This window comes from Paroedura picta, chromosome 3 (assembly GCF_049243985.1).
Source record: "Paroedura picta isolate Pp20150507F chromosome 3, Ppicta_v3.0, whole genome shotgun sequence".
Lineage (NCBI taxonomy): Eukaryota > Metazoa > Chordata > Lepidosauria > Squamata > Gekkonidae > Paroedura > Paroedura picta.
This window is the reverse complement of record NC_135371.1, coordinates 158,683,804-158,711,614: the sequence shown is the minus strand read 5'-3', so window position 1 is coordinate 158,711,614 and position 27,811 is coordinate 158,683,804. Positions and strand designations below refer to the sequence as shown.

General features: G+C 46.1%; 1 protein-coding gene across 2 annotated transcripts; it reads left to right on the top strand.

Annotated features, from left to right (window-relative positions):
- Window positions 1-27,811, top strand: TSPAN31 (tetraspanin 31). 2 transcript variants are annotated; one of them, XM_077328963.1, is made up of 6 exons: window positions 6-215; window positions 12,350-12,517; window positions 17,314-17,394; window positions 18,739-18,873; window positions 22,342-22,455; window positions 24,787-27,811. In XM_077328963.1, the coding sequence occupies exons 1-6, from the start codon at window positions 153-155 to the stop codon at window positions 24,859-24,861; spliced, it is 636 nt and encodes a 211-aa protein (XP_077185078.1). In that variant the 5' UTR covers window positions 6-152; the 3' UTR covers window positions 24,862-27,811. The 2 variants fall into 2 exon arrangements, with proteins under 2 accessions (XP_077185079.1, XP_077185078.1); XM_077328964.1 differs by lacking the exons at window positions 12,350-12,517; window positions 17,314-17,394 and having other exon boundaries at window positions 1-215.

The window sequence follows — 27,811 nt, the reverse complement described above, 5'->3', positions numbered from 1 at the left end:
GGGGGCGCTCCGAGCCGGCGGAGAGCAGCAGCGCGCAAGCGCGGTGGCGGCGGGCTGAGATTTAAAGGGACAGGCGCAGAGACTGTTGCCCCTTTTGGGGTTTTCTCCCCCCTTCCATTCCTCCTTGGGCCTGGGTGGCTCGGCCTGGGAAGATGGTTTGCGGGGGCTTCGCTTGCTCACGCAACGCGCTCTGCGCCCTCAACGTCGTTTATGTGGTGAGTGTGCCCTGCAGCGCCTTCCTCTACCTCCCCTGGCCTAGTCAGGAGTGTAGGGTGGGGTTAATGGGAGGAGGGGGGGGAGCAGAGGGGAAGCAGGGTGTAGCAACAGGAGAGTGTTTGGGGGCGCAGCTGCTTTAGGATTAGGGGGATATTAAATGATATACAGAAAGAAGGCAATTCAATAGCAATATCCAGGTATACATACACAGTGGCTTTGCCTCCTCTTTTCCTGTCCTATATACTGTGTATCCCCGCTTCCATTTAGGGTTAGGGGTAGCTGTATGGAAAGGCAGCTTTTTTTCTTCGGGGGGGGGGTGCCTGGGGGGGTAGGGAGGGGTGCGTTAAATATACCCTGGGAAGCCCCATGTCCTTCTGAGCTAATCATTGGGTCCTTTCCTCCATCCCCCAAGGGAAAAAAAGAGAGAGAATAGGCTGAGGTCATCCTGCCTGGAGTAATGATGAGGCAGGAGAGAAGAGCCTTTGCTGGGCTGCCTGTGTGCCTGCCCAGCTCCAGTGTCGTTTTAAAGAGAAACATTTGTTCCATTACAAGCTTTCCTGAGTCACTGCTCACTTGGTCAGTTGCAGATAAGAAAACATGTCAGGCTTTGAAGGCACTGCTGTCGAGGTGTAGGATAATCCACTTTCAGTGTGCTTTTGCAGCTGGGTTTTCCTGTGCGGAACAGGAAAATCCCCTTTTAAAGTACATTAAGCATGGTGCATGGAATGGTGTTTGCTTTGCTGCTACAGACATCACATGGCTACTCCACTGGAAAATAGACACACATTCATAAAATATGTTAGTTAGGGGCTGTTGGAAGAGGAAGGTTGGAAAGTAGGGTTGTGGGTCATTTTATTTTCTCACGTGCAATGGGTGGGAGAGACGAGACTGGAATGTTTGGAAAGTGGAAAGAAGGGTAGGGTTTAGCCCAGGAAAAGTTAGGATACTGAAATCAAGGATATTTTTTTAAAAATCAGTAGTACTCCAGAAAGGGGAACTTGCAGTGGCAGCTTCTTAGATTAGATTAAAAAAAATATTGCTCCACCAAAGAGGGTGATGGCAGAAGTTCAGTGTTCTCATGATGTCTTTTGTTTATCATTGCCACATATCGGGCTTTAGGGCATGTTTCCAGCCCTCATCGGTATGTTCTTATTGGGATCCCTTCCAAAGTGACAGTTTCCACAACTATGTTAGTCTCTTGCAGTCCCCCCCCCCCCAAAAAAAAGTACTGTGTTAGTATTCCGGGGGCATGAGATTCTTGGCCCTTATGGGCCGTGAAAGTTGAATGATGTGAGGCTGTTTTGCATCCTATTTCTGCTCAGTTATTTATCCAATTTCTTGGTCATGGTATTATCAGAAACAGCTGGCCATTCAAAACAATATCAAAATATTTCTGTGGCTTGAGTAAACTCAACAGCAGGCAAACCTTGATTTTTCTGTGGCTTTCAGGTATGAGCATCAACTAAAAGGCCACTGGGAAGAGCAGTTCCATACATAAATCTTGGCCCCAAAAGATTAGATAATGATTGTCAGCTTACTTAATTGGTCTGTTTTAAGGAAGAAAATTTCTCACGGAATGCAAGATGGATGGCCTGGGTGGGTGGGTGGGTTTGTTAGTTTCACTTTTTAACCAGAGAGCCAGCTTCTGGGAGAGCTAATAACATATTAAAAGTAATGAAAACACCATAAAATACAGATACAGTTAAAAATCCTGAAACAGCTGAAAAAGAGCAGCAAGAAGCATTAAAAACATTAAAATCCAGCAAATGAAGCAGTACACTTATTTAAAAAATGCCTAATAAATAATAATTAAGCTACTGAGTGAAGTGAAAGCATATAGAGTAGAACAATCTTCCCTTAAAAGCTTAGGAAGACACATAGGTCTTGGTGCCAGGTGAGGTGAGCTGTCACAGGAAGGCATCATGTGCTGGGTTTTTCCAACAGAAGGCCCTGTTCCTCATGGGTAGGCAGTTATAGGCTAGATATCCATTTTGATTTGGGGGATGGACATTGGGATTAGGTATGTGCTGCTGTGTTAGACTCCTGGGTGAAGAGAAAAGGTCCCTAAGACTGATGAACTCACAAAGGGATGAAAAGCCAGGAAGAATATAGATTAGGCCAGATTCCACACTGGGTAATTTGATTTCATGTTCATCGGGCAAACTTGCAGACACATGAAATATGCCAACAGCGCTGCATATTTTTTGGGCCTTGACTACTCGTAAGTAGCTACTTTGGCATTAGGCAGAAGATCTTTATCAGACAGTGCAAGGCTTGGTGGCATGGATCCAGGCATCCATGTATGGAAAGCACACTGTGTTTCCCCATGTTCTCATTTCCTGCAGCCCCTTCTGACATTCAGAAACATCATTCCTAGAACTGTGGGGTTCATGTTGAGGAACATCCAGGCTGGACAGTAGACTGGGTGCCCACTGTGTGAAATAAGCTGTTGGTATAGATCAGGCTTTCTCAACCAGGGTTTTGTGATGGCCTTGGAAGAGTTTCCCGAATGGGTGGGTTAATTAAAAAGTTTAGAAAGGCTAGAATACATGGACAACCACTAGAGGCATCATGGTTTAAAGGCCAAACTAGATGTCATGACGGTCTAGTATCCAACATGGGGATGGTAGCACCTCCTTGAAGCCTTGAATAATGTTTTTAAAATGGATTTGCACTAGTGGGGGAGATGAGGTGATAAGACCCTATCAAAATCAGGTCTTCGCAGTATTCTGAGACTGTCCACTTGCGGCTTTAAAATGGTGGTGGCATCCTCATAGTGGACACAAGAAAACAGTCACAGCCAGTTTGGTGTAGTGGTTAGGAGTGCAGACTTCTAATCTGGCACGCCGGGTTCAATTCTGCGCTCCCCCACATGCAGCCAGCTGGGTGACCTTGTACTCACCAGGGCACTGATAAAGCCGTTCTGACTGAGCAGTGATGGCAGGGCTCTTGCATTAGGATGCTTAGGGCTGATCCTGCGTTGAGCAGGGGGTTGGACTAGATGGCCTGTATGGCCCCTTCCAACTCTATGATTCTATGATTCTCTCTCAGCCTCACCTACCACACAGGGTGTCTGCTGTGGGGAGAGGAAAGGGAAGGTGCTTTGAGACTCCTTCAGGTAGAGAAAAGCAGCATATAAGAACCAACTCTTCTTCTTCAGTAATATCAGGGCTCTCTCAGCCTCACCTGCCTCACAGGGTGTGGGGAGAGGAACGGGAAGGCGACTGTAAGCCGCTTTGAGACTCCTTTGGGGTGGAGAAAAGCGGCGTGTAAGAACCAACTCTTCTTCTTCTTTGGCCCTGAAAAGCACCTTTCTGGTTTTTAGTACACCAGAGGAAACATGAGTTTCCCACAGTGCTGCCTGCTGATCTTTAAATTCTTAAAGAGATATTGACCTAGAAATCAAAGGTGCCTGTAAAGCAGAAAATCCCAAAAGGTGAACCATCCATTAGAAGCTGTCTTAATATCAAACAAACTGGTGTTCTTCGAAGAGGGGGGACATGGAAAGCTGCATCAGAGAGAGCGTGGCCTGACCTTGCAATGGATGATATATGGCTGTGGAATCTCTTCCGGTGTTTTCTCTTCAGGGCAAGAAGATGTAGCTCAAAATATCTTGCTATGTCTTGTTATTTAATTTTTGTCTTATAGGCTCAGGACAGGTTTGAATAGCTTAAAACCAATTAAAACCATTAAAAATTTAACATGAGTAATGGGTACACCGCCAATATAAGCATGCCCAAACTAGGATATTTCAGCACACACTGAAGTGTAGTGTGATCCCCTCCCTTTTAACAATCCTGCTACTCCTGACAGTTTGGAGTCTTTCTTTTCTAATGCACCTTTTGTTGTTAGGTGCGAAGTCGTGTCCGACCCATCACAACCCCATGGACAATGATCCTACAGGCCTTCCTGTCCTCTACCATTCCTCAGAGTCCATTTAAGTTTGCACCGACTGCTCCAGTGACTCCATCCAGCCACCTCATTCTCTGTCGTCCCCTTCTTCTTTTGCCCTCAATCACTCCCAGCATTAGGCTCTTCTCCAGGGAGTCCTTCCTTCTCATGAGGTGGCCAAAGGATTTGAGTTTCATCTTCAGGATCTGGCCTTCTAAGGAGCAGGCAGGGCTGATCTCCTCTAGGACTGACCGGTTTGTTCGCCTTGCAGTCCAAGAGACTCGCAAGAGTCTTCTCCAGCACCAGAGTTCAAAAGCCTCAATTCTTTGACGCTCAGCCTTCTTTATGGTCCAACTTTCACAGCCATCTTTAAGGTTTGTTAAATGATGGAGTACGACACTACAGAATGGTCTTTGGCCCAGGGCAGGAGTGGCCAAACTGTGGCTCTCCAGATGTCCATGGACAACAGTTCCCATAAGCCAATTGACCATGCTGGCAGGGGCTCATAGAAATTGTAGTCCATGGACATCTGGAGAGCCACAGTTTGACTACCCCTGCTTGAGGGTATGTTATTATTGCCTCCTTAAGGTTTCAAAGGCTTGGTGGGCCTCCAGGGGACTAGAGCTTTAGTTCTGGGAGAACCTATCTACAGGGCCTTTGCCATTAATCTTTTCTTATCCCTAGGCTACTAACAATATTTTCAAAATTTGCTCAGAATAAAGTAAAGGTCTCTTCATTCTTTGTTGCTTCATTGTAGTGTAGAATCCAACCAGAACGGGAGCGGCCGGATTACTAGCATCCCTACAGTGCAGAGCGAAAGGCCGGCTTTAAACCAGGGGCAGTCAACCTGTGGTCCTCCAGATGTCCATGGAATACAATTCCCATGAGCCCCTGCCAGCAAACACTGGCAGGGGTTCATGGGAATTGTAGTTTATGAACATCTGGAGGACAACAGGTTGACTACCCCTGTTTTAAACGATTTAATAAGAATTAATAGAGGTGTTGAATGATCTATTTGGATTACCATTATACATACAAGCGAGAGGACAACCACTGAGGAAAATTACCCTTTGAAAACGGGATCTATCTAGAAACCCTTCTGGTTGGATTCTACACTGCAATAAAGCAACAAAGAACTTTATTCTGTGCAAATTTTGAAAATATTGTTAGTAGCCTACAGATAGACTGTCCCATTTGTCTGTATTTGCTTGTAATTAATCTTTTCTTGGCAGAAGGTAATCGAGAGGATTCTCTTCCCCACGTTGTGAGCTAAAAGAAATGGCTGGATCTCCACCTGGGCAGTTGTCCTAGTTCATTTCAGAGTACCCATACCCATTCCTCTTTGCTTCCCCCTCAGGGGGGCTTACAAGTTGGTTGCTGTATAATAATGGTCTGTGTTGTCTCTGCCAAGGAGGTATCCAGGATACCTTCCTAGCACAGCATGAAGTCTGAGATGATACCCTGACTCTCACCTGAGGCACAACCATTCTCTGCCTCCTGGTTGTGTTTGGAGGCACTCTGAATGTCCCTGAGGTGCAGCCATCTCCTTTCCCTTCCCCTTAAGTTTTCTCTGCACACATGAGGGCTAGGGGGTGGGCAGGGTTAGCAGCATCCTCAAGTCACGTGATAGCTATCCAGGCAAGCCAAAAGTGGTGGGCATTTGCTTGCCCCCCCCTCCACTTTGCCCGGAGCTCCTTTCCAGAACACTGGTATTGCAGAGCGCTATTTCTCTGATGTCACTGCTCTAAACCCCTCCTTCTGTATGGAGCAGTTCCCTTAGTCTTCTTCTCCCATTAACTCCAATGGCACCCCTGAGAACAACAAAGTTTTATCCAAAGTGTGAGCTTTCATGTCCATGCACACTTTCTCCAGACAATGAAATGGAAGTCACTAGACTGCCTATATAAGGAGGGAGTAAATGGGCAGTAAATTAGTAAATCACTGCTAATTTGCTCTCTCCTTAAATATGTAGTCTAGTGGTTTCCCTTTCATTGTTTGAAGGAATGTGCGTGTACACAAGAGCTCCCACCTTGAATAAAACTCATTTGGTCAGGAGGATGCCAATGGACTCGAGCTTTGTTCTGCTACTTCAGACCAACACGGCTCCCCGCCTGAATCTATCCCGTTTTGTTCGAAAGGCTGAACAAATTTGGGAGGAGAATGGTATTTCCATGAATGCCTAAAATGCAAAAATTGGAGCAAAATCCAGTATGGAGGGGCTGTGGCTGAGTGGGAGGGCATGCAGAAGGTCCCAGGTTTAATTCCTGGTATCTCCAGGTATAGAAGAATCCATAGCAGGTGGTAAGAGAGACTTCTGCATGAGAGACGAGAAAGAAACTGCCGGTCTGAGTAGGCAATACTCTGTCTAAGGCAGCTTCATGCATTGGAAAATATGCCTTAGAAGAATAATGTTATAAAAATAATGAAGTGGGTTGTATCTACCAAGCAGACTGTGCTCCTTTATAGGAGGAATTGTTTGTTACCCTTATCTGCCCATTTTGTCTCGATGAGTCTTTGAACTGGGGTGCAAAAATCTTCTGTTGCCCTTCTCCACTGGCAGAAGTGTCTTCCACAGCAGAAACCATAGTTCTGTTCCTCCTCAATATTTATCATGGCTGCTGATTTGGGATCCAAAGTTGTTGATAGTAATGGTGATAACATATTTCATTGCATGAGAAAAGAAGCAGCAGTCCCAGGATTGGCTGCTGGAGAAGTCCTTTCAAATGTTGTGATGAGCAGGAAAACTCTTTTCATGTACCTTACATTTTCTTACATTATAGTTCGTAGCTTAAGACGCAGGGCTGCTGAAAGCATTTTCTGTCACTGTACCGTGGGATTAAGATCTACCCAACTGGCAGGAAAAATACCCACATTTACCTCTCCAAAAGCTCCACATTATCAGGAAATTTTTGTATTTCTACCTGCAATTTTGTTTGTTCACATCCTTATTACCCATTTCCTGTGCCTCCTTTCCCTCTGTCTGAATTGAAAGCCTCTTGGGGCAAGGATCTTATCTTCCAGCCACATGACTGTGACAGTGCAATTCCAAAGTTGCACACTTCATAGTGGAATTAGAGGGGTGTGACTCTGCTCATGAGTGCACTGCGTGAAGCTCACTGCATGTTAGAGATGATGTAGAGAGCCAGCGTGGTATAGTGATTGCAGAGCGGCAGCCTTTAACCTGGAGAACCGGCTTTGATTCCCGCTCTTCAGGCCGCTGGGTGACCTTGGCCTAGTCACAGATCTCTTAGGACTGTTCTAGCAGAGCAGTTCTGTTAGAACTCACTCAGCTCCACCTACCTCACAGGGTGTTTATTGTGGAGAGAGGAAGGGAAGGCGCTTTTAAGCTGCTTTGGGACTCCTTCAGGTAGTGAAAAAGTGGATCATAAAAACCAACACTTCTTCATCTATCAAGTGAATAGCGGTGCAGCCTTTCAAGTTTGCCTAAGCAGCAGCAGGCAGTGCAGGCCAATGATGGTTTGATATATTGCAAAATCTCAAAAGAATTGCATGAATGAAGGTACCAAACACATGGATGATTTTCCTTGTAGACTGGGAGACAAAGACAGGAGGTTGTCCATGGTGCAGAGCAGACTTTCCCCTGAGGACGGAGGGCTGACATGTAGAACCACACTGCTTTTTCATAAGGGCAAATTCTAGTCTCTGCTTTGAGCTAAGCTTATTTTGCCACGGAGCGGCACCCTGCAAGGGTGCTAAACGATGCCGGAAGAAATTTCCATGCATACCATGAACCTTAGTTTCTCAGATCTGGATCAGTTGGAGAGAAACGTTGTCCGACTGGAAGCCATTTTAGCTGAGACCCAGTCGATGGAGTGGTACAACGGACTGCATTGGCTCCCATGCTGACCATGGCTCAAGGTTGGGAAACTCATGGAGATTTGGGGGTGGAGCCTGGGTAGAGCATGGTTTGACTCAGCTGGGATTAATGCTAGGGAGTCCCCTCTCCAAAGCAGCCAGTTTTCTCCAGGGTTACTGATCTCTGTAGTCTGGATATTAGTTGTAATTCTAGGAGACTTCCATGTTACATCTGGAAGTTGGCATTGGCAATCATGCTATGGGCAGTGACTTGGGTTGCCAGCTCTGAGTTGGGAAATATCTGAGACTGCGGGTGGAATGGGCAGGATTTGGGGAAGGGTGGGACCTCAATAGTGTATAATGCTAGGGAGTCAACCCTCCAAAGCAGCCATGTTCTCCTGGGGAACTGAACTCTTTAGCTTAGAAATGAACTATAATTCCAAGAGTTCCCCAGATCCCACCTGGGGACTGGTATCCCTAGTGGTGACTGTGCTTTTGAATGCTCCTCTATGTTAGATGCTTCTTACAAATAGGAATGAAGCAGAAACAAGCAAAGGGCATTCTGGAATGTTTCCCTCTGCTGTACTGTTTTCCTATTGGCCTGTGGTTTCTTTTCATGCATAGAGATTCTACATTCTACCACCTCGTTCTTCTGCACACCTTCGAAAGGGGACGGAATACCAAAGCAAACACAGATCTTTAAATCAGAGCCATAATAGAGGGGAAAGGGCATGTAGGGGTGGCCAAATTGTAGCTGTCCAGATGTCCATGAACTACAATTACGATGAGTCTCAGCCACCATGCTGCTGGCAGGGGCTCATGGGAATTGTAGTCCATAGACATCGGGGGAGCCACAGTTTGGCCATCCGTGGACATGGCTTGTATGGTCTTGGGGCTGTTGGTTCATGGCAAAGTCTAGGAATCTGCAAAGAAGTCCTTAAATCTAGCTAAAGCAAGCTCCCCCCCCCATCTTAAAACCTTTAGAACAGTGGTTCTCAACCTTCCTAATGCTGTGATCCTTTCTTTAATCCAGTTCTTCATGTTGTGGTGACCCACAACCATCAAATTATGCAAGGGATCTTTCACAGAAATTAAACTGAAACTGACCAATGGCGTGAAGATCCATTGATCATGATTGTATATAAATTGTTCCCCCCTCCCCCCGGGGTTTCTCAGTTCAGTTCGGCCTCTTGTCCCACCATGCCGATCTCACTCTTTTCTGCTGCTCTTTTCTGCTGCTCCAGACACTCTTATTTCGATCTACCCCGGCCCGCCCAGCCAAACTGCTTGTCCTGCCGCGACCCCTGTGAAAGGGTCGTTCGACCCCCAAAGGGGTCCTGACCCCCAGGTTGAGAAGGTAACAAAAGCAGTTTTGTAAATAACTGTTTTTAGCTGTAAATGGAAATTGCTGAGTTGCAAGTTATTACAAAACGCAAAACAATGGAATCCTCAGGACTTAACAGGGATATTGGTTTCTTATCTTATTTATTTATTCATTTGATCTATTGCCTGCCACTCCCATACAATGGCTTGTGATGGGTTAAAAATCCCATTAAAACCCCCATTAAAAGAACAGATTGATGCAATATAAAATACACAGCAACAGGCAATAAATAAAACAAGCCCCACACCCAAGACTGATACCCACTATCGGGGAGGGGAGAGGGCCTAGCTGCCAACGCCCAGGTGCAACATATACCAACATCATTTGGCCCTTGCATGTGTATTTTGACATGCCCCCCCCCTGAATTAAGCCCAAACAAATGGTAACCTTATGAATTAAGCTTGTTATTCCTGTTTGGTCCTTGAACCTGTTAAACAACTTCATAATAGTGTACACTAATTTACTGTTCCTGCATGCCAATTTGCGGCTTTTCACATGTCTTATCAAATACGTAATTCCAGTTTCAGCTGCATTCATCATCCATTGTTGTTCCTCTATATATTTATGAAACAGCCTAGCAGGTGGGACGTGTCCGGCTGTCCAAGTTAGAATAGAGCCAATCAGGGTGCAGCCAGCTTTGCCCTGATTGGCCCTGCCCCTGCAGCTCCCGCCTTCCGGCCCTGGACTCTAGCCTCTTTGCTTTCAGACGCCTCAGTGCCTAGAGCCAGCAGCAGGTAAGGGGAGAGGGCCCTGGGCAAAAGGTCGTGGTGGAGGGCTTGCTAATGAGGGCCTCTTGGCCTGCTAGGCTGGGCCTGCTGACAAGGGCCTCCCGGCCTGCTGACTGCCTGCTCAGGAGCTCTGCCCCAGGCCACCTATGAGCTGCCCAGCCCCAACCCGCCCCACTTGATTTGATAGCCTTTGAAGCTAATTGTTCCATATTTATGCATCTTGATTCTAATTAGCTCTTCCTGGCAACTAAACCCCCATATGTAATGTTTGAAGAAATAAGTGCATCTGAGGGAATTTTCCTCTACACACGCATATATCCAGAATTGAACATCGTTGGTCTTGGAGGGGCCACTGGACTAAACTTTGTTTTCAAATCTGTTTGCTAAATCCTGTATTTGTATGCTAAGTATTGCCATCCACAGATCTTATTTATCTCCTTAATCCAATCTCAGCCCAGTTACTTATGCATCTTGACTCTAACTAGCCCTTCCTGGCAACTAACCAGCTCTCTATAGGTAATGGTTGAGGAAATTCTGTTTCACTGTATCTGAAGAAGTGTGCGTACACATGAAAGCTTACATCTCAAATACAACTTGGTTGGTCTTAAACCTGCCACTGGACTCAAACATTGTTCATTTTTTGGCTGGGTATTCCTTGTTGCATGGGCTAAAGAGGAACCTAGGTATGCTTGATGTATTGTTCTTGCTTTCAGTCCATGTGAACCACCCTGAGCCTTAGGGGAGAGCGGTATATAAATGTAATAAATAAATGTGGATGACAAATAGGCAGAGAGGGCATTCATTGTGTGACTGTCAGACATTCTCTGATGCCTGAACATTTAGGGCAGAACAAAGTAGCCCAGTTGCATTTGGCAGTTAATTGTAATATAATAGGGTGAGAAGAGGAGATTAATTAATGCTTCCTTTCAGCCAGCGTTGCCAATGTCCAAGTGGAACTTTAAGATCTCCCAGATTTACAACTGGAACGCTGATGACAGAACTCGGTTCCCCTCAGGAAAATGGCTATTTTGGAGGACAGACTCCAGGCATTATACCCTGCCAAGGTCACTCCCAAGGTTTTACTCTGAACTCTCCAGGAATTTCCAAAGAAGTAGATAGCAACCTTATTATCTATTGCTTCTATCCCACAATTCACGTCCAGCTTTTGCCGCTGGTCTCAGAACTGGAGTGAAGGAAGAAGCCGAGAGGGAGCATCAGTGGCATGTATCCTGCCTAATCCTTCACTGATCAGAAAGCTTCCTTCAGCTTCATTGGCTCTTCCTCCAACAGAAAAGCTATTGAAGTTGGAGGAACTTGCAATCTTAGGTAGGACACATGTGCATGAGAAATGCATTTCCCCAGCCTATTTTGAACAGATTTTCCTGGGCCCTGCATTAGTTGTACACAGCAAACAGTTCTAAGAACCCTGTGTTCGCTGTGTAAAGGGTAGTTACAACGTGAGACTCGTATCAAACTGGATTTCACAATGCAACTACGAGGGCAAGAATGATACTTAAACAGGGTTGCTCTGAGGGCAAAATGGAGGAAAGGAGCGTGATTGTAAGCTGCTTTGGGCCTCCCCTGGGGAGAAAGATGGTGGGATATAATGAAATAAGTAAAAAAGTGTTGCCAAGATCTCAGATTTTCAGGATTCTGGTCGTAGCCACGTAAGCCTGAGTAGCAGCTTTTGGCCATCTGTTGAGTTCACCTAACTCTGTGAAATGGCTTGCCTGGCAAGGCCTAGAGAAGACTTCATTGTTTGAGAAAGGCATACAGGATGCAAGTTTTCCTTGGGCTTAGTTTAGATCCTACAGAAAATTTCTGCTGGGTGGGGGGAGAGTGGAGGATGTTCACTAATTCCCCCTCCTTCCATGGCAAACCTCCTGACACTCTCCTCTTATTCCGCAGAAGCAACATTTTGGGCTGCAGCGGGAGAGGGGAGGAAATCTCCGTTTACTGATGGAAATCTGTCCATATTAGCAGAGATTTTCTGTGGAATCCAAGCTGTAGTCTGGTGTCAAAATGTTGGTTGTGGTAGCTGTAATTGAAACAGTTTGCTTCATAAGTGAAGTGCTAGTTCCTTGAGACAGCATTTTGTAAGCACCTCCTTGAGCCTGAGAAGAAAGACAGAAACATGTATTTATGGTATCCTGTCACTCGAGTGAACGAGAACAGTCACTCCTCGCCGTAAAGTGATCAGAGATATCTCTTAAGAACGTTGAGGAGAGGGAGCTACTGGGATCGCAGGGTTCTTTCCCCCCCACCTGTGCCTCTGACTCTTCCATTCTCCACCCCTCTCCTCCTTGCTTTCCAGCTGGTCGGGCTGCTGCTGATTGGCGTGGCTGCCTGGGGGAAAGGCTTTGGCATTGTCTCCAGCATCCACATCATCGGAGGGGTCCTTGCGGTGGGCTTCTTCCTGCTTCTCATCGCCATCGTGGGGCTCATCGGCGCTGTCAACCATCACCAAGTCATGCTCTTCTTTGTATCCTTCTCTGCTGCCATTGGCAAACGGAGGGCAGGGCCGCTTGCATCCCTCCCGAGACCAGCTGTGCCAACACGCATGCTGCATGATCTTGCCGGGCTCCAGATATGTCCTGCTGAATCATGATGTAGCATCCTATTTGCAGTGGCAAAGGTTTGTCCAAGTTTTAGGTTTGGTCTGGGAACTTACTCATAGTCTACAGCAGGGATAGTCAAACTGTGGCCCTCCAGATGTCCATGGACTACAAATGCTGGCAGGGGCTTATGGGAATTGCAGTCTATTGACATCTGGAGGGCCACAGTTTGATTACCCCTGGTCTACAGTGTGGGAGAGGGGGGGATGCACGCATACTCGCTTGCCGATGTTGGTGAAGCTTTGTTTCCTGAATTTCCTTTTGGATACCTGGGCCTGCTGAAGCAGAATAAGACCAGGAGGTGGGAACTGAGTCTAAAAATGTTGGCCCAGCCAGGAAAGAAGGGGGAGGGTCCCATATATATATATATATATTTTAAATGGACTGGGTGGAGGGGGGCAGATGTAAGATTTCTTTTTCATATACAACTTTTGTGTTTCTCCTTTAGAATTGGAATGAGCTCCTGGAAGAGCTGAGGGCCCTGCGGGAGCTTCCTCCATTCCACAGGGCTTGCAAAACAGAGCTCTTCCGCCAGGTCTTTGGTTGAGGTCAGGGCATGGAAAATCAGATGGATTCCTCCAGGTTAGATCGCCACTGGGCCAGACCATCACCTGGGGGCAGACCGCCAGCACCTGTAGATTTACTGCATGGCGCACTGTGGGGGAGCTAGTCGATTTGGGGGCGGGAGGGATAGGCTTTTGCTGCTGGGAAACATAATTTTAATGGGGAGGATCAATTATATGTATTTTATTATGTGAGGTTTTTATTGCTATGTAACCTGCCATGGCTTTGCTGATAGCTGTGGATAATAAATCTAATAATAATAATAATTTCCCCCTTGTATATTAGAAAATGTAAATTCATACCCCATCAAATTTCTTGCTTGATCTCACCCAAGCCTTCACCTGCCAGTTTGCGAGGGTGTCATGATCTCCTGCCATGCCTTTTTGGTAATCAAAAGAAGGGGGACTGCTCCTCCCTCCTTTCTATAGCGGAGAAGCTTGTAGGAGCCAACCTATAATTTCTTTGGCTCATTTGAATCCCCCAAAATGACTGAGAACAGCAGGAGAGGAAGAAAGGTCTTTGATGCAGACGTCTGACTCCCAAGTTCACAAGTTGTCTTATCGTGGACCACAGCCCATCCTTTGGGGGATTGTTGTAATAAACACCTAATATGTGGAACGGTAACCCCCTTTTTCAAAAAAATTCTGGCCATTGTGACAAATGTAGGAAAGAGATAGTCGTGCTTTGTGATGAAGCCACAACATCACGGTGTGTGTACAGAACAGAAATTTAAAATTAGCGAGTTAGTTGCTAAGTGTTGTTGCAGATTTCTTTAAATATAAAAGGCCCACGGGAAGGCTGATCCTGTTAGCTGCTCCCCTTGATGTTTTCTACTCCGGTCAACTGAATTGTCCAGAAGCAGGATTTGACTGGTACATAAACCATTTGGATGGGGAAAGGGAGTTGTCTTTAAAGGGAAACCTCAGAACCTTTCAAGTTCTTGGGGTAAGAATCATGCTGGGCATTTCTGGCCGTCTTCTCAAGACCACAGAATCTGAGCAGCCTTTTGGAATGTTATGGTCAAGTGGGTGTTGTTCTGGGACCATGTCCCCAGTGACGTCATCCTGTTACTTATGACTGTGGGGTTCTGTCCTACAGCCCACACCCCACCCCACCCTCACTCAGCAAAACCTTTCTCTTCTTACAAACCTCAGAAGCAGCACTGTGTATTGTGGAGAGGTCAGCTATATTGTATGCTCAGTTGACTGGCAATGAGGAAATGCTGACCTAAGCTCTTCTGGAGGTTACTGTAAAGCAGCAGGAAATGTGGTGAACTGTTCCTGATTGTGATCTAAGATGCCCGATAGTGTGTCTTACGTGTCCAGTGGTTCTCCTAGACCATACTTTCCACCCTGTAGATCGCTGGGAGACTCATCCTGATTGAAGCACCCTGTATCTCTGAACTCAGAAATTAGAATTCCCGTTTCCTTAAAGGAAGGGGGGTGACAGCAAATCTTTTGTTCTTCTTGCCAGAGAGCCACACTGAAATACAACACTCACATAAAGGCTGCCTCGCACATACTGATTTTCCTACCCTTTACACAAATCATGGTTGCATAGTAATTTAATATAGGCGCAAGAATCTTTCACTCTTTTTCTTCCTCCATAAACCCATGATCAGTTGGATGTGACTCACTTTCACACACATATACGTAGATGCATGTGTGATGGTATTTGATCTTCTACTCAACAACAAGCTCTGTGCCATTGGACACACATGAAGAAGCCTTAAAGCAAGGGTTCCCAGTGTGGTGCTTTGCGAGTGCCAGGGTGCCCACCAGCACCTTTCCTGGGACTTGCCAAGTGTCTTTGTAGAAAGTGGGCAGGGCCAGGTAGAGCTGGTGCCCAACAGTGTTCTGATTAGCCACACAGTTTAAAAGGCTTCCTGTTAAACAGAGCTGCTGCTTTTGCTGAAGAGTGAGGGTTACACATAACCTTTTCCCCTGACACTTTGTGGTGGGTTTTGCCTCCTCCAGCAGCCATTTTGTGGTTGCGTCCACCCACCCTGTGTCAGAATTCCAGCTGTGCCCCCATGCTCAAAAAGGCTGGGGACCCCTGCCTTAAAAAATACTGGGTCCTTAGGTTGGGAGAAGCCAAAAATGAGGAGCTGAACAACCTTGGCTTTTTGAGTCCTGAAAGTGAAAGGAAACTAGGGGTGCTTTGGCAAAATTGATTGGGTTAGGACTTTGACTGCCTTCTTGTGGTACTGTTTTTCTCAGTGTGGCAAATAAAACATCCAGAGGTTTGAGCTGTAATTAGAATCTCCTAGTGTAGTGCTAATATGATGAAAGATTAAGAAAGCTTGGTCTGTTTAGTCTGGAGGGAAGACTGAGAGGTGGTATGATAACCGTCAAATACTTGAAGGGCTGTCACATCGAAGATGGAGCAGAGCTGTTTTCTGTTGCCCCAGAGGGTCAGACCAGAACCAGTGAGTTGAAATTAATTCAAAAGAATTTTCGACTAAGTATCTGGAAGAAGTTCCTGACAGTTAGAGCAGCTTCCTCAGGAAGCTGTTCTTTGGAAGTTTTTAAGCAGAGGGTAGAGAGCCATCTGAGAGAAATGCTGATTTTATGAACTCAGGCAGATTGGGTGGGCAGGAAGGGATGTGCCAGTGTTTGTCTCTTGTGGCCCTTCCTTGCATATCCAGGGAGGCCAGGCTGGATTCTGGAGATTTTTGGTGGTGGGTGGTGGCATCATTCGGGCAGGAAATTGGGGTCACTCTGAGTAGGCAGGTGGTTGTAAGTGCCTGCATTGTGCAGGGGTTTGGACTAGATGACCCTGGAGGTCCTTTCCAACTCCGTGATTCTATGATTCTAGTTACAGCATCCTGTCTGAAGGTGTAAAGAAGTGAGTGTCTAAACAGAGGAACATGCCAGATGGCCAGACTCATTAGGGACATCCATGGGCGCACAGGGAATCATAGAAGACAACATGATTCAATGCAAGATGAGCAGTTTTCGAGCATTTTATGGAAGGGAAGTTTTGGAAGGCACAGCTGCTAGAAAAATCTCCCTTTCCCTGCTAATGTAGGACTAAACCTAAACGCTGCATTGTCTCCTACCATGGTTCTTCTGAATCCCCTCCTCTCTGCAGCCCCTCTGCCTTGCATGGCCTTTTGTATGTGAGGGTTCCCTTTCTCCCCACTTAAAGATTTAATTGGGGGGGCAGGGAACTGGGAAAAGGATAGAAACCACTGGAAGGGCAGTAGGACACCAACCATAGTCCTTATAATAATGTAATACTTTTTATAGCCCACTCTTCCTGGTTGGCTCAGGGTGGGTAACAACAGGAATTCATACAATTATTATTACATAGATAAATGGTTGGTATCAGTTTTTAACATTTAAATTAAATTATGTTACATAGATTGCATTAGAATATAGTCATAAACCTCCTTATACAGGGAGTCCAAATCTGTTGGGCAGTTGGTGGTTTATGTTTTTTCTGTTTTGTAGATTGGGAGGCCAGCGTTTCTGGCCTCAGCCATAAGCCTGGTGGAACAGCTCTGCTTTGCAGGCCCTCTGGAATTGTTTAAGGTGTTGGAGTGCCCTGATCTCTGGTTTTACCAGGTTGGAACCAGAACTGAGAAGGCCCTGACACTGGTTCAGTCCAGTTGTATTTCTGGGATCCTGAGTAGCTGCTGCTCGCTAGACATTAGTACTCTTGGGGGGTGGGGATGGTGGTGAGTGGATTTCAGGGTAGCACAAAAGGATATAAATATCTAGAATCAAAAGTGATTTTAAAATTAATGTTGCCATTGTGTTTAAACCAAAAACAACCCAAAAGCCCAGCTTTGATGGATGATCTGAAGATGTCCATGAAAGATGTTTTATTATTCAAAAGAAGGCAAATAGGATCCAACAGTAAATGTTAAGCTAGATTTTCTTTTTAAATGAAATGCTATTTCTTTCATAGTGCACTGGATTTCCAAGGGAAGATGGCATTCTTTTGTGAATTTCAGTATCTTTTGTCATTTCAATACAGCAGTGTCTTCTGGCCAATAACTGGAGGAAAATGAAGAGTTTTCGCTTTAGTTTGGCTGGCTTGTCTTTGGAATTTCTCTCTCTCACTTATTTCCTTAATGGTGCCATTACTTCAGTACATGATCATTCTAGGGCTAGTCTTTCTTTTCCAGTTTGGAGTCTCCTGTTCATGTCTGGCTCTCAGCAAAAGCAAACAGGTAAGAGTGTTTGCCTGCCATAGTTTTGTTCAACTTTGGAGGAAATTATAGGGTGTCTAAGTGACTCTCTTAGTTGCTGGAGTTTTGGTACTTCTGAATAGCTGTTCAGAGGGAGGATGCTGCAAGATGCATGAAAATTGGGCCCTGTCAAAACATTGATATCCCCTAGTAACTTCTCTTTCAACTTGGTGTATCTCTGCATATGGTCTTGGGTGGGTTTCTGTAGGAAACCTATACACGGCAGCAGCTTAGCTGAGAATGATGAGAACAGGGTTGCAAACTACATCTTGGGAAATTCCTGGATATTTGGGGGCAGAGCCTTTGGAGAGTGGAGTGGGGGAGGAAGAAATATGATGTCACTCTGGGACTTCAGTTTCTCCAAGACTCTATGGTTATCATAGAGTTCACCCTCCTAAAATGCTAGTTCCTCCTGGGGAACTGATCTCTGTAATCTGGAGAAGACTGGTAGTCCCAGGAGAACTCCAGGCCCCACAGAGATGTTAACCCTAATTAGGAAGCCACACCCTTTCGTTATTCAGAAACAGGTTGCAAATATTTCAACTAAATCAATCATTGTTTTGTTTGGAAGTTGATCCCACCATGTCCATTTGGGTTTACTCCCAGTTCAATATATGCCAGATTGCTGCCTTGCAGAGGCCCTATGTTTCTAATGCATGGCATTAGGAAGATGGAGATTCAGCAGTTCTCTGAGGAAGGAAACTTTTGAAAGGAGCTGTTGTCCTGGGGTTATTATAACCTGGGTTGAATTTCCTCTGTGTTCTCTTAAGTTGCACAGTGAGAGGAAAGGTGTTTGTCCAAAACAGGTTAATCTTTTCCTTGCACCCAGTCCCAACTTGTCCTGCAGGTCAGTTGCATACCTGCCCTCCTCTGTGCCATCTCTGGCTCTTACTGGGCCTTTGCTGGGAGCCTTACTGGCTCTCTCTGGCCTTTGCTGGGATTGCTCAGGGATAAGAAAGGGCAGGTTGGATTTGCCCTGCACCTTCCCAGTTGCATCACTTCTGTATCTGAGTACACCCGAGTCGTTAATTGTTGGAACGCTTTTATTGGGTCTGAGTTGTGAGGTAAGAGAAAGGCAAAAAATGGGACACTCTTGGCTGTTTTACGTATTATATTTCTATGCCATTCATTCCAGACAGTTTCCCTATCTAAAAGCTAATAGCGAAAAGCTGAAATTCATTTAGCATGTAATAAGTAAATTAAAACCACCATTATAAAATCCATAAAAGGGCAAATAAAATCTGTCTGCGGAGGCTTGTTTCTTGACTCACGCTGAATTTAGGTGTTGCCACTCTGGCTTCCAAAGCTCTCTTCCTTTTCTCTCAGGAAAGTCTCCTGAGCAGTGCCTGGGGAATGCTGGACAACGAAACTAGGAGCACGTGGGAAAAAAGCCTGAACTGCTGCGGGTTCTTCAACAGAACTACCCCAAAAGACAAGGGCGGTGTGGAACACTGCAGTGCGGTAGGTATACTAGACCGCCCAACCTTGGATCTTCCAAGGTGCAGACAGCCAGCTTGGTGTAGTGGTTAGGAGTGTGGATTTCTAATCTGGCATGCTGGGTTCAATTCCCTGCTCCTCCCCCACATGCAGCCAGCTGGGTGACCTTGGGCTCGCCAAGGCACTGACAAAGCTGTTCTGACTGAGCAGTGATATCAGGGCTCTCTCAGCCTCACCCACCTTACAGGGTGTCTGTTGTGGGGAGAGGAAAGGGAAGGCAGGAATATCAGGGCTCTCTCAGCCTCACCCACCCCACAGGGTGTCTGTTGTGGGGAGAGGAAAGGGAAGGCGACTGTAAGCCACTTTGAGCCTCCTTCGGGTAGAGAAAAGTGGCATATAAGAACCAACTCCTCCTCCTTCCTCTTCTTCTTCTTCCTCTTCTTCCTCTTCCAAGGGTCACCAGCGTTTTTGAACCTGCAGTCACTTGTGTTCTAGCCCAAACAGCCACAAAAAGGCTGCTGTGGGAGGTGGAGCCAGTCACAAAATGTCTGCCATTGATTACCTTCAGTCATGCAGTGAAGATCCTTGGGCTGCTGTAACAGCTACTGCCAAGTTAAAATAAAAGGACCGAGTCTTTTACACCCTTTACAGAAGGGACCTCCTGAGCTGTTCTATTATAGCAGCCTTTCTCAATTTTTTTACCCTTAAGAAACCCCTGAAATATTCTTCAGGCTTCAAGAAACCCCAGAAGCAGTGCCATCATGTAGAATATGATTGGGAAGCATAACTGTGTACATGCCCACTCAGGGCCCCTCCCCTCCCCACTCCTTCCAGACCTATCATGGGCCATTTTGGGAGGGGGGAGCAGGTTGACATGACTATACATGATTACGTCACCCGATAAATGTTTAACAAGTTGTAAAAACATATTAAATTAATTCCACTGATTCAGGAAACTTTCCAGGGCTATCAAGAAACCCCAGGGTTTCACAAAACCCTGGTTGAGAAAGCCTGCATTATACTATCCCTTTTGTACAGATCTTTCCATCCCAACATGAATTAGCAGGAAATAAATAGATGTTGAGGAAGGCCTCTTCCCTGAGACTCTGGAGAACTGCTGCCAGTGTGAGTACACCAGGCTTTTTCAACCAGGGTTTCTTGAGGGTCCTGGAAGGGTGTCCCGAATGGGTCGGAGTTAATTAATTTTAAATCTATTTTAAAGATGTTATCCGGTGATATGATCACAGATGGTCATGTCGACCCCCCCCTCCCAAAATGGCCAATGATGGGCCTGGAGAGGGGGGGGAAGGGGAGGGGCCCCGGGTGGGAGTGTTCACAGCCATGCTTCCCAACCATATTCTGCACAATTGCGCCACTCCTGGAATTTCTCGAAGCCTGAAGAAGGTTTCAGGGGTTTCTCAATGGTAGAAAAGTTGAGAAAGGCTAGAGTAGACCTTACTGACCTTGAGTAAGTTGCAGCTGGTCACCCTAAAAATATCCACAAACCAGATAAGAAGCTCACCAGAAAATAGCTAACAAAGATAAAACCTCTTCAGTTAAAAGCCTCGGGGTTAAAAAAAGGGTTTTGGCCTGGGAGCGTGAGCTAAAAGATTGCGTGGCATGCAGCATGCCGGGTCAGCCTCAAGGAAGGGTGCTCCCACTGAAAAGATCTTGAGTCTGGACAACTTGGACTAATCTGGTATGTGAAAAGAGAAGCTGCAATACAGCTAAGGGAAAGCTGACTGACAGCCCCATTCCAAGCAGGTTTCTTTGGAGGTAGATCCCACTGCATCGTTATTGAGTTGCAGCTCCCAGAATTTCTTCAAGTTTTCTTTGCAATGATCTTATTTTCTGAATTGCCTCACTTTCTCGGTTTGCCATGGTGTGTTTGTGTGTTCTGTTATTCTATGGTTTCGTTCCCAAAGCTTCCCACTGATTATAGCTGCCTTCTTCCTCTTCTGTTCAGTCTTTAACCCAGGGGTAGCCAAACTGCGGCCCTCCAGATGTCCATGGACTACAATTCCCACGAGCCCCATGCCAGAATTGTAGTCCATGGACATCTGGAGGGCCGCAGTTTGACTATCCCTGCTTTAACCCATTTCTGGTCTCTGTGTTATTACCTTTGCTGCACTACCATGGGGTGTGTGGCCAGGGGGTGTACTGGCCTCACCTGGAACACTGATTTGGCCTAGCTGGGATTCGTAGGCCTCCGTGCCCACTTTGTTCTTTTAGGATGCTGGCTTCTTCACTGTCTCCCATGGGAATGTGCTCTGGAACACACATCTGTGGCGGTGCATTTCAGGGGGAGATGGGTCCGAGATGCCGGCAGTGCTTTCCAGGGAAGCTTTATCTGCCATTCCCGACTTTTCTCATTAAGCATCCAGGGAGCCCCAGGGTTTCCTAGAACACAGTTTGCTGTTCTGATGCATCAGTCATGGAGCAATTATGGCCTTTTCTTGCTCAGTTTAGCTGTCTTCCCCTCTCTCCTTACACAGATTTTACTCCAGATACTAAGCTTGTCTCATTAGGGTATTATAACAGATTAAATAACCTCCCTCAATCTTTCCCTGTATGAATGTGCTCTGTTGAAGCTGCCACCACTGTTTCTCTTCTCCGCATGTTGTCTTCGCTAGCTTCCCACTTTCTATTGTGTTCGGATATTAAACTCACTTTTCTGACTTTTCTGTTATATATTATTGCTGCTTTCCACTTCTTGGGGGGTTTCCTCTCCCATTTGTTTCTACCTGATCTTCTTTTGCTTGTTCGGTCTCTTATTTCTATAGGCGTCTCTTGATTTGAGAGTCAGCATGGTTGAAGTGGTTAAGAGCAGCAGCTTCTAATCTGGCAAGCAAGGTTTGATTCCCCACTCCTCTTCCACATGCAGCCAGCTGAGTGAGCTTGAACTAGTCCCAGTCCTGTTAGAGCTGTTCAGTTTCTCTCAGAGCTCTCTAATTCCCATCTACCTCACAGGGTGCCTGTTTTGGGGAGAGGAAAGAAAGGAAATTGTAAGTCATTTTGAGACTCCTTCGGGTAGTGAATAGCGGGATGTAAAAACCAAGTTTCTTGTTCTTAATCCCTTTTGGTTTTTCTCATCTTTTTCTTTGTTTTCTTCCAGTCCTCCTTTAGATAGCTCTACCCCGCTCACTGCGTGGGCTTGAGCTGGGACATACTCTCAGTCTAACCTACCTCACAGGGTTGTTTTGAGGATAAAATGGAAGAGAGAGAGGACAGCAATCTAACTTCTTTGGGTCCCCATTGGGGAAAAAGGCAAAGTAGAAATGAAGTAAATAAAATAAATGCCCCTGCAAACAGCTACAAGTGGCAAGTAATTCCAGAGACTGCCTGCGTTTAAGGGCTGCTGTTTCAAGAAAATGGCATTTGCGGATACTGAGCAATGAATTCCAGACTTTTGAGGCCACTGCTATTTGCTACAAGTGCTTGAAGACTGTTCTCTTCCTGTTAGTGACACAGTGCATTTGTCATCCCCTGCAGGCATGCCGGGAATCAACTTCTCCATGCATCACCTGTGGTGTGAAGATGATGGAGCATGCGGATGAGGCCTTAAAAATCCTTGGTGGAGTTGGGCTATTTTTCAGTTTCACAGAGGTAACTCTGCCTACCACACTGAACAGACAAGGGGATAGGTGGGGTCAGGATGAGTGTTTTCTGATTCCTCACTCAATGCTACAGGTTGGGAGATGAAAACTATGCTTTTTTTTTCAAGGAAAGACTAGCAGTGATTGGGCCTCTTATTCTTCTTGAAATCTATACAAGGGGATTCTACAGTCTCCATAGATAGCACCTGTTTTTTGTGCAGAAGCCAGTTTGACTGTGATATAGATGTGAGCCACACTAATAATATATAACAATACTCAAGAGTAGAGATGGGCAAGAACCTAAATTTGTAATGAATTTGGCCAGTTTGTGTCCCCTTGGATCAAGGTTCAGGCAGGCACCTCCCTGAATATTTCCTGGATGTTTTATCTGGATTGGGCCATTTAAATCTAGCAGCTGAGCCAGGTGATTCGCTGCAAGCCATTTAAACTGTCCGTTTTGCTTGCCCCGCCCCCCAAGCAGGGGATGTGAAAGGGACCACTGAAATGGCTGCCAGCCATTTCAGCCTAACAGCCATCAATTTCACTCCCTTGCAACCATTTCAGTAGTCTGTTTAGCTTTCCCCCACTGTCTGTTTTGTTTTGGGGCTTTGGCTTCCGTTAGGGGGTTCAGTTTGGGAACACTTCAAATCGAACCAGAATTTTCCAATTCGAGCCCATTCCTAATTGAGAATGGCTAGCAGAATCTGGCAGGACTGCTGGTTTGTTCTGACATTATACCATGGAACTCTGGGAGAACTAGGATTTCTCCTAGGCTGGGTGGAAGAGCAATTGCTTCTCTGGCTCAGAAACCACAGCATTCTTCTTCCATACTGCACTCTCTTCCTGCCATGGTTTGACTTCAGTGGATGGTTCATAATGAGAAAAAATGCTTGTATCTTGTGTGTTTTGTGGCCTTGGAGCAAGCAGGGGCATCTGAGGGTCTGGCTTTTGGGTGGGATAGTCGGTTATGTGTGTGTTCTGCTATAAAGAATAAAATGAAAAAGATAACTAGCCCAAATTCTTCATTAAGAGGCGCTGCATTCTCCACCTGTACCCATGTCTTGTTTTTTGTCTAACAAATCAACTTTTCACTCTGTTGAATAATTTACTCCAATTATTCAACAGAGTGAAAAGTTGATTTGCGAGTCATGAGGTAGTCCTAGTAGGCAGTGAAACTTCCCATCCGGCCAGTGAAAGGTTTAGTCATCCACCTTATGGAGAATCCCAGATGGCTTTTAGGAGTACCTTTGTACTTGTGTCTAATTAAAAAAAACAACAACACAAAAAACACCATAGTACTATATACCTGGAGTCTTCAGTTGTTGATTTTCTTGGGGTTCCTGAAATACTTGTATGGATTTTCTGTTAGAAACACTATTTCTATGAAAATGCCAAATTCCATCAATAAGGGCACTTGTCCCATTTGCTTTAATTCCAAAGGGTAGATTAAGACTTCTAAGGTAGGGTCTTATTCCTTTATGGCTATAAGGTAGAATTTCAGTAGGAGTGGCCATTACTGCAAAGATAACAATATAGTGAAGGTTGTATCTGTTGAACACGTCTATTCCAATAGACATGCTTTAAAAAAAGGGAAGGCCAGGTAAATAGCTATTCTAACCTTTTTCCCCCACATTGAAATATGCACTAAACAGTTTGATAATCTCCTTAGATCTCCCCCCCCCCCCTTTTTGCAGGAAAACACTTTTGACTGTCACATATATGTGAATATTGCCATCTCCAGATACTGTAAAACAGTAGAGTTCTGGGTTCACTTCAAAGTTTTGGTTCTTACCTTCAAGGCCATACGCAGTCTGGGCTCTGCATATCTAAGGGACCGCCTGTGTCCATATGTCCCCCCAAGGGTGCTTTGCTCAGCCAAAACAAATCACCTGGTGATCCCCAGCCCAAAAGAGGTCCAACTGGCATTGACTAGGGCCACGGCCTTCTTGACCTTGGCCCGTGCCTGTTGGAATGAGCTCCCAAGGGACATCAGGGCCCTAACAGAGCTAGCACAGTTCCATAGGCCTGCAAGACAGAGCTCTTCCCGCCAGGCTTACTGTTGAGGCCAGTTTGGACAGATAAACATAGCAAGCCTCCCTTGTTGTAATCCAAATGCTCTTGCTCGCCCCAACAAGAAGAACCATGGAGACATCACTGATGGTTTATCTGATGGACTTAATTATTTATTCATTTTAATTGTTTTAATGATTTTAATTTTAACAATGTTATAAACTGCTCCTATAGGGGTGGTCTAGAAATGAATGAATGACTTGTGTGTTTCCTTTTGAAAGAAGTTATATAAACTGACAATCCTTCCCCTTCTTCTTTACCCTTCCCTCAGGTTCTTGGAGTGTGGCTTGCCATGCGCTACAGGAACCAGAAAGATCCCAGAGCGAATCCCAGTGCCTTTTTATAGAACATCTTCCTTTCCCTCATCATTATCAGCATCTCTTCCTGTGCTCCTTCCTCCAATTTTAGCTACTGGTCAAATTCATCAAGAAAGCCCATCTCCCTTCCCTCGGGAACAAAGCGGCAATGCGAGAGAAGGGTGGGACTTTGCCACTGCACCAAAACCGCTGATTGGATGAAACGGCAACAGTTGCATCCTTGACATGAAGCTTTTAGCAGATGGCAAAAACAGAAAAAAGTCATTAGTTGCTAGCAACTCGAGATGAGCCACAGTCATCCCTTTGCTGAGTCACTCATTTGGTTGCTGCTCATAGTTACAATCACTTTTGTGCTTTTAAAATATGCATTTGGGGGGGGGGGGGCGGTGTATGTGTACTTTTTTAAAAAGACGTGACTTGCCCTAGCAGGGCTGACCAGACTGTGGCTCTCCAGCTGTCCATGGACTACAATTCCCATGAACCCCTGCCTGCCTGCTGGTAGGGGATTGTGGCAATTGTAGCCCATGGACATCTGAAGAGCCACCATTTGGCCACCCCAGCCAGAGCTTCTCTGCCGAGATTCTCATCCTACCCAGGTAAATTGCTTGTTTCAGATATGTTAAGTAAGAGAAAATGATGCTTTTGCCACAGACTGCCTTTAACGGAAGATGTCTGCCCTTCACACTCTGGTCTCTGCTGTGGCAGACTTGTGTAAGTAGGATAAAATACAAATGTTTACCGCATGACGCAACTCTTAAGTAGGCATCTGCCAAATGCACCTGGTTTCAGGTAAATCATGGTTGCTGGGTTGAGAAGCTGCTTTTGAAAAAAAGATATCCAAAATTGAAATTAGACTTAACTTCCTGATGTTTTTTAAAGTCATAAGCCTTGGCAGCTGCTTTCCAGAGAGGGCAGCAGGAGCCTCTGTAGGCCTGTCCAGAAGACAGGATCTCCCCTACCCCCAAGGGTCAGAGTACGTGTATTGGCCTAGTCACCACCTCTTTACCACCCTCCTTAAATTGGCTTCAGAGTGGTTTAGCTCTCATGACTTGTGCCAAAGGAATTATTGGAAAAATTATCTTGTGGGGAGGGGGGGGGCGTTCTTGAGAATTTGAGGAACTAAAGTTCCTTTAATTCCTTCAATAGGGAAATAGGCTTAGAATCAGCTATGTGCTCGCGGAGCACATGTGCAGTGCCCTGTTCAAGTTTCTAATACTATGCTCATTTGGTGTAATGTGAAGGGATTTTTAAAAACTAGGGTCAGTTCTGTAGGAGTGTGGGTTTGCAGTAGACATCCTCGACTTGCCTTCTCGGGTAATGACCGAAAGTAAGAAACCGTTCCGTTCCAGACCACCATGAAGGACTGCAGAAGCTCACACCGCTATTAATCTGAGAACAGAAATACTGCCGCCTTGCAACCTAGTTTCTTGTAGCCTGTGCTTGCGGTTGGTAGCCTAAGAAAGGACTTTGTAGGGCTGTTCTGTTTCCTTGGCACGTATTCCACTCCCACCCCCACCCTCGAAAGGCCCCGGGTGGCTCGTGATGCCTCGTGGTGTACCACTAATTTTTTTCTCTTGGCAGAAAGACTAGAGGTCATTCATTAGAGGTGGCTGTGGTGTCTAATCCAGGCCAGCAAGTGACACACCGCGCAGCCCTCTATCTGAACTGTAGCATTAGGCCTTTTCCCCCTTTTCGGTGATGAGTAGCCTTCTGGGGCAGAATCATGGAAGGGCTTGCAGGGGCAGCTTAGGGAAACAAAGGCCTGGCACTCTTGCTGTCTGTGACCTCAGCAGTTTAAAAGAACAGCAGTCCTGTGGAGAAGTCGACAGCAGACAGGAGAAAAACCCACCAGCTTTGTCTCCCCCAGAGTTGAGCCGCAGAAAAGCAAGAAAAGCACCCAGCTCTCATCACAGGAGACCGGCCTCTCATTCTCTGCCACAAACGCTGAAGCAAGGATGCCTCGCGGCTGTTTTGCCTGTCTGGGGAAGATGACATTTGTTCAGCGCCACTGGAGGGAACCGACGTTTCCTTCGCTGCTGCACCCTAGTGGCAGCCCCAAATGCAACCAGCAGACGCATCCTTTAGTGAGAGGGAGGCAATGGCACCTGCAGCATTGATGAAACAAGCTCCGCAGGACGGGGGAATTCACGACCGCAGCTTTTAGTGGCTCCTGCACAGACCGCTGGGCTTGGGAATATCCCACTGCTCAGCTCATAAAGGAGTCAGCAAAAGCTACCACTGTGGCCTCTTTCATCAGGACTGGGTGTTTGTGTGTGGTGGTGGTGGGGGAGCAAGCATATGTGTAGATTTTCAGTATTACAAAAAGGTAGAAATGAGTCTAGTGCTACTTGATGCCTAAAGTTAAGAGGTCTCCTCTTTCACGAGTCTGTTACTACTGTTTCCCCACCGCTGCTGTGGTACCCGAGGAGCCAATCCTGGTCCAGCAGCACCATCAACAATCATGGAACTAAACTGCTGCGCACTTTATGCCGGTGGCAGGGCGAGCCGAAAACTGCTGCAGCAGCAGAGCCAGACAGGGCTTACAAACGCTCCTCCGAGCTGGAGACCATCTTTGCTCTGTGCATCCCCACCCGCCCATAGCTCCGGAGCAAACAGGGTCAGCCACAGCCAGGACTTGGATGGGAGGCCACCAAGGAAGACTGGGGCTGCTGCATGGAGGGAGGCAACGGAAAACCACCTCTGCTCATCTCTTGCCTTGAACAGCCCATGGCCAAGGCCAGGATGAGTCAGTCCCAACTCGACAGCATGTTCTTTTGATCCCTGCTTGGTTTATGGTGGTAGAGTGAGAAGGGAGGACGTCTAGGACCGGGCTCCACCCTCCGTTCTGAAAATCGGACAGTAGGAAGACGGGTTTGAGCTCTCCATCGTTATACTCAGCTGGATTCTTGCCATTGTAGAAACTGGTATTACCTTATTATTACAAGCCACTTGAATAAACACATTTGTGTTGAACCCTAA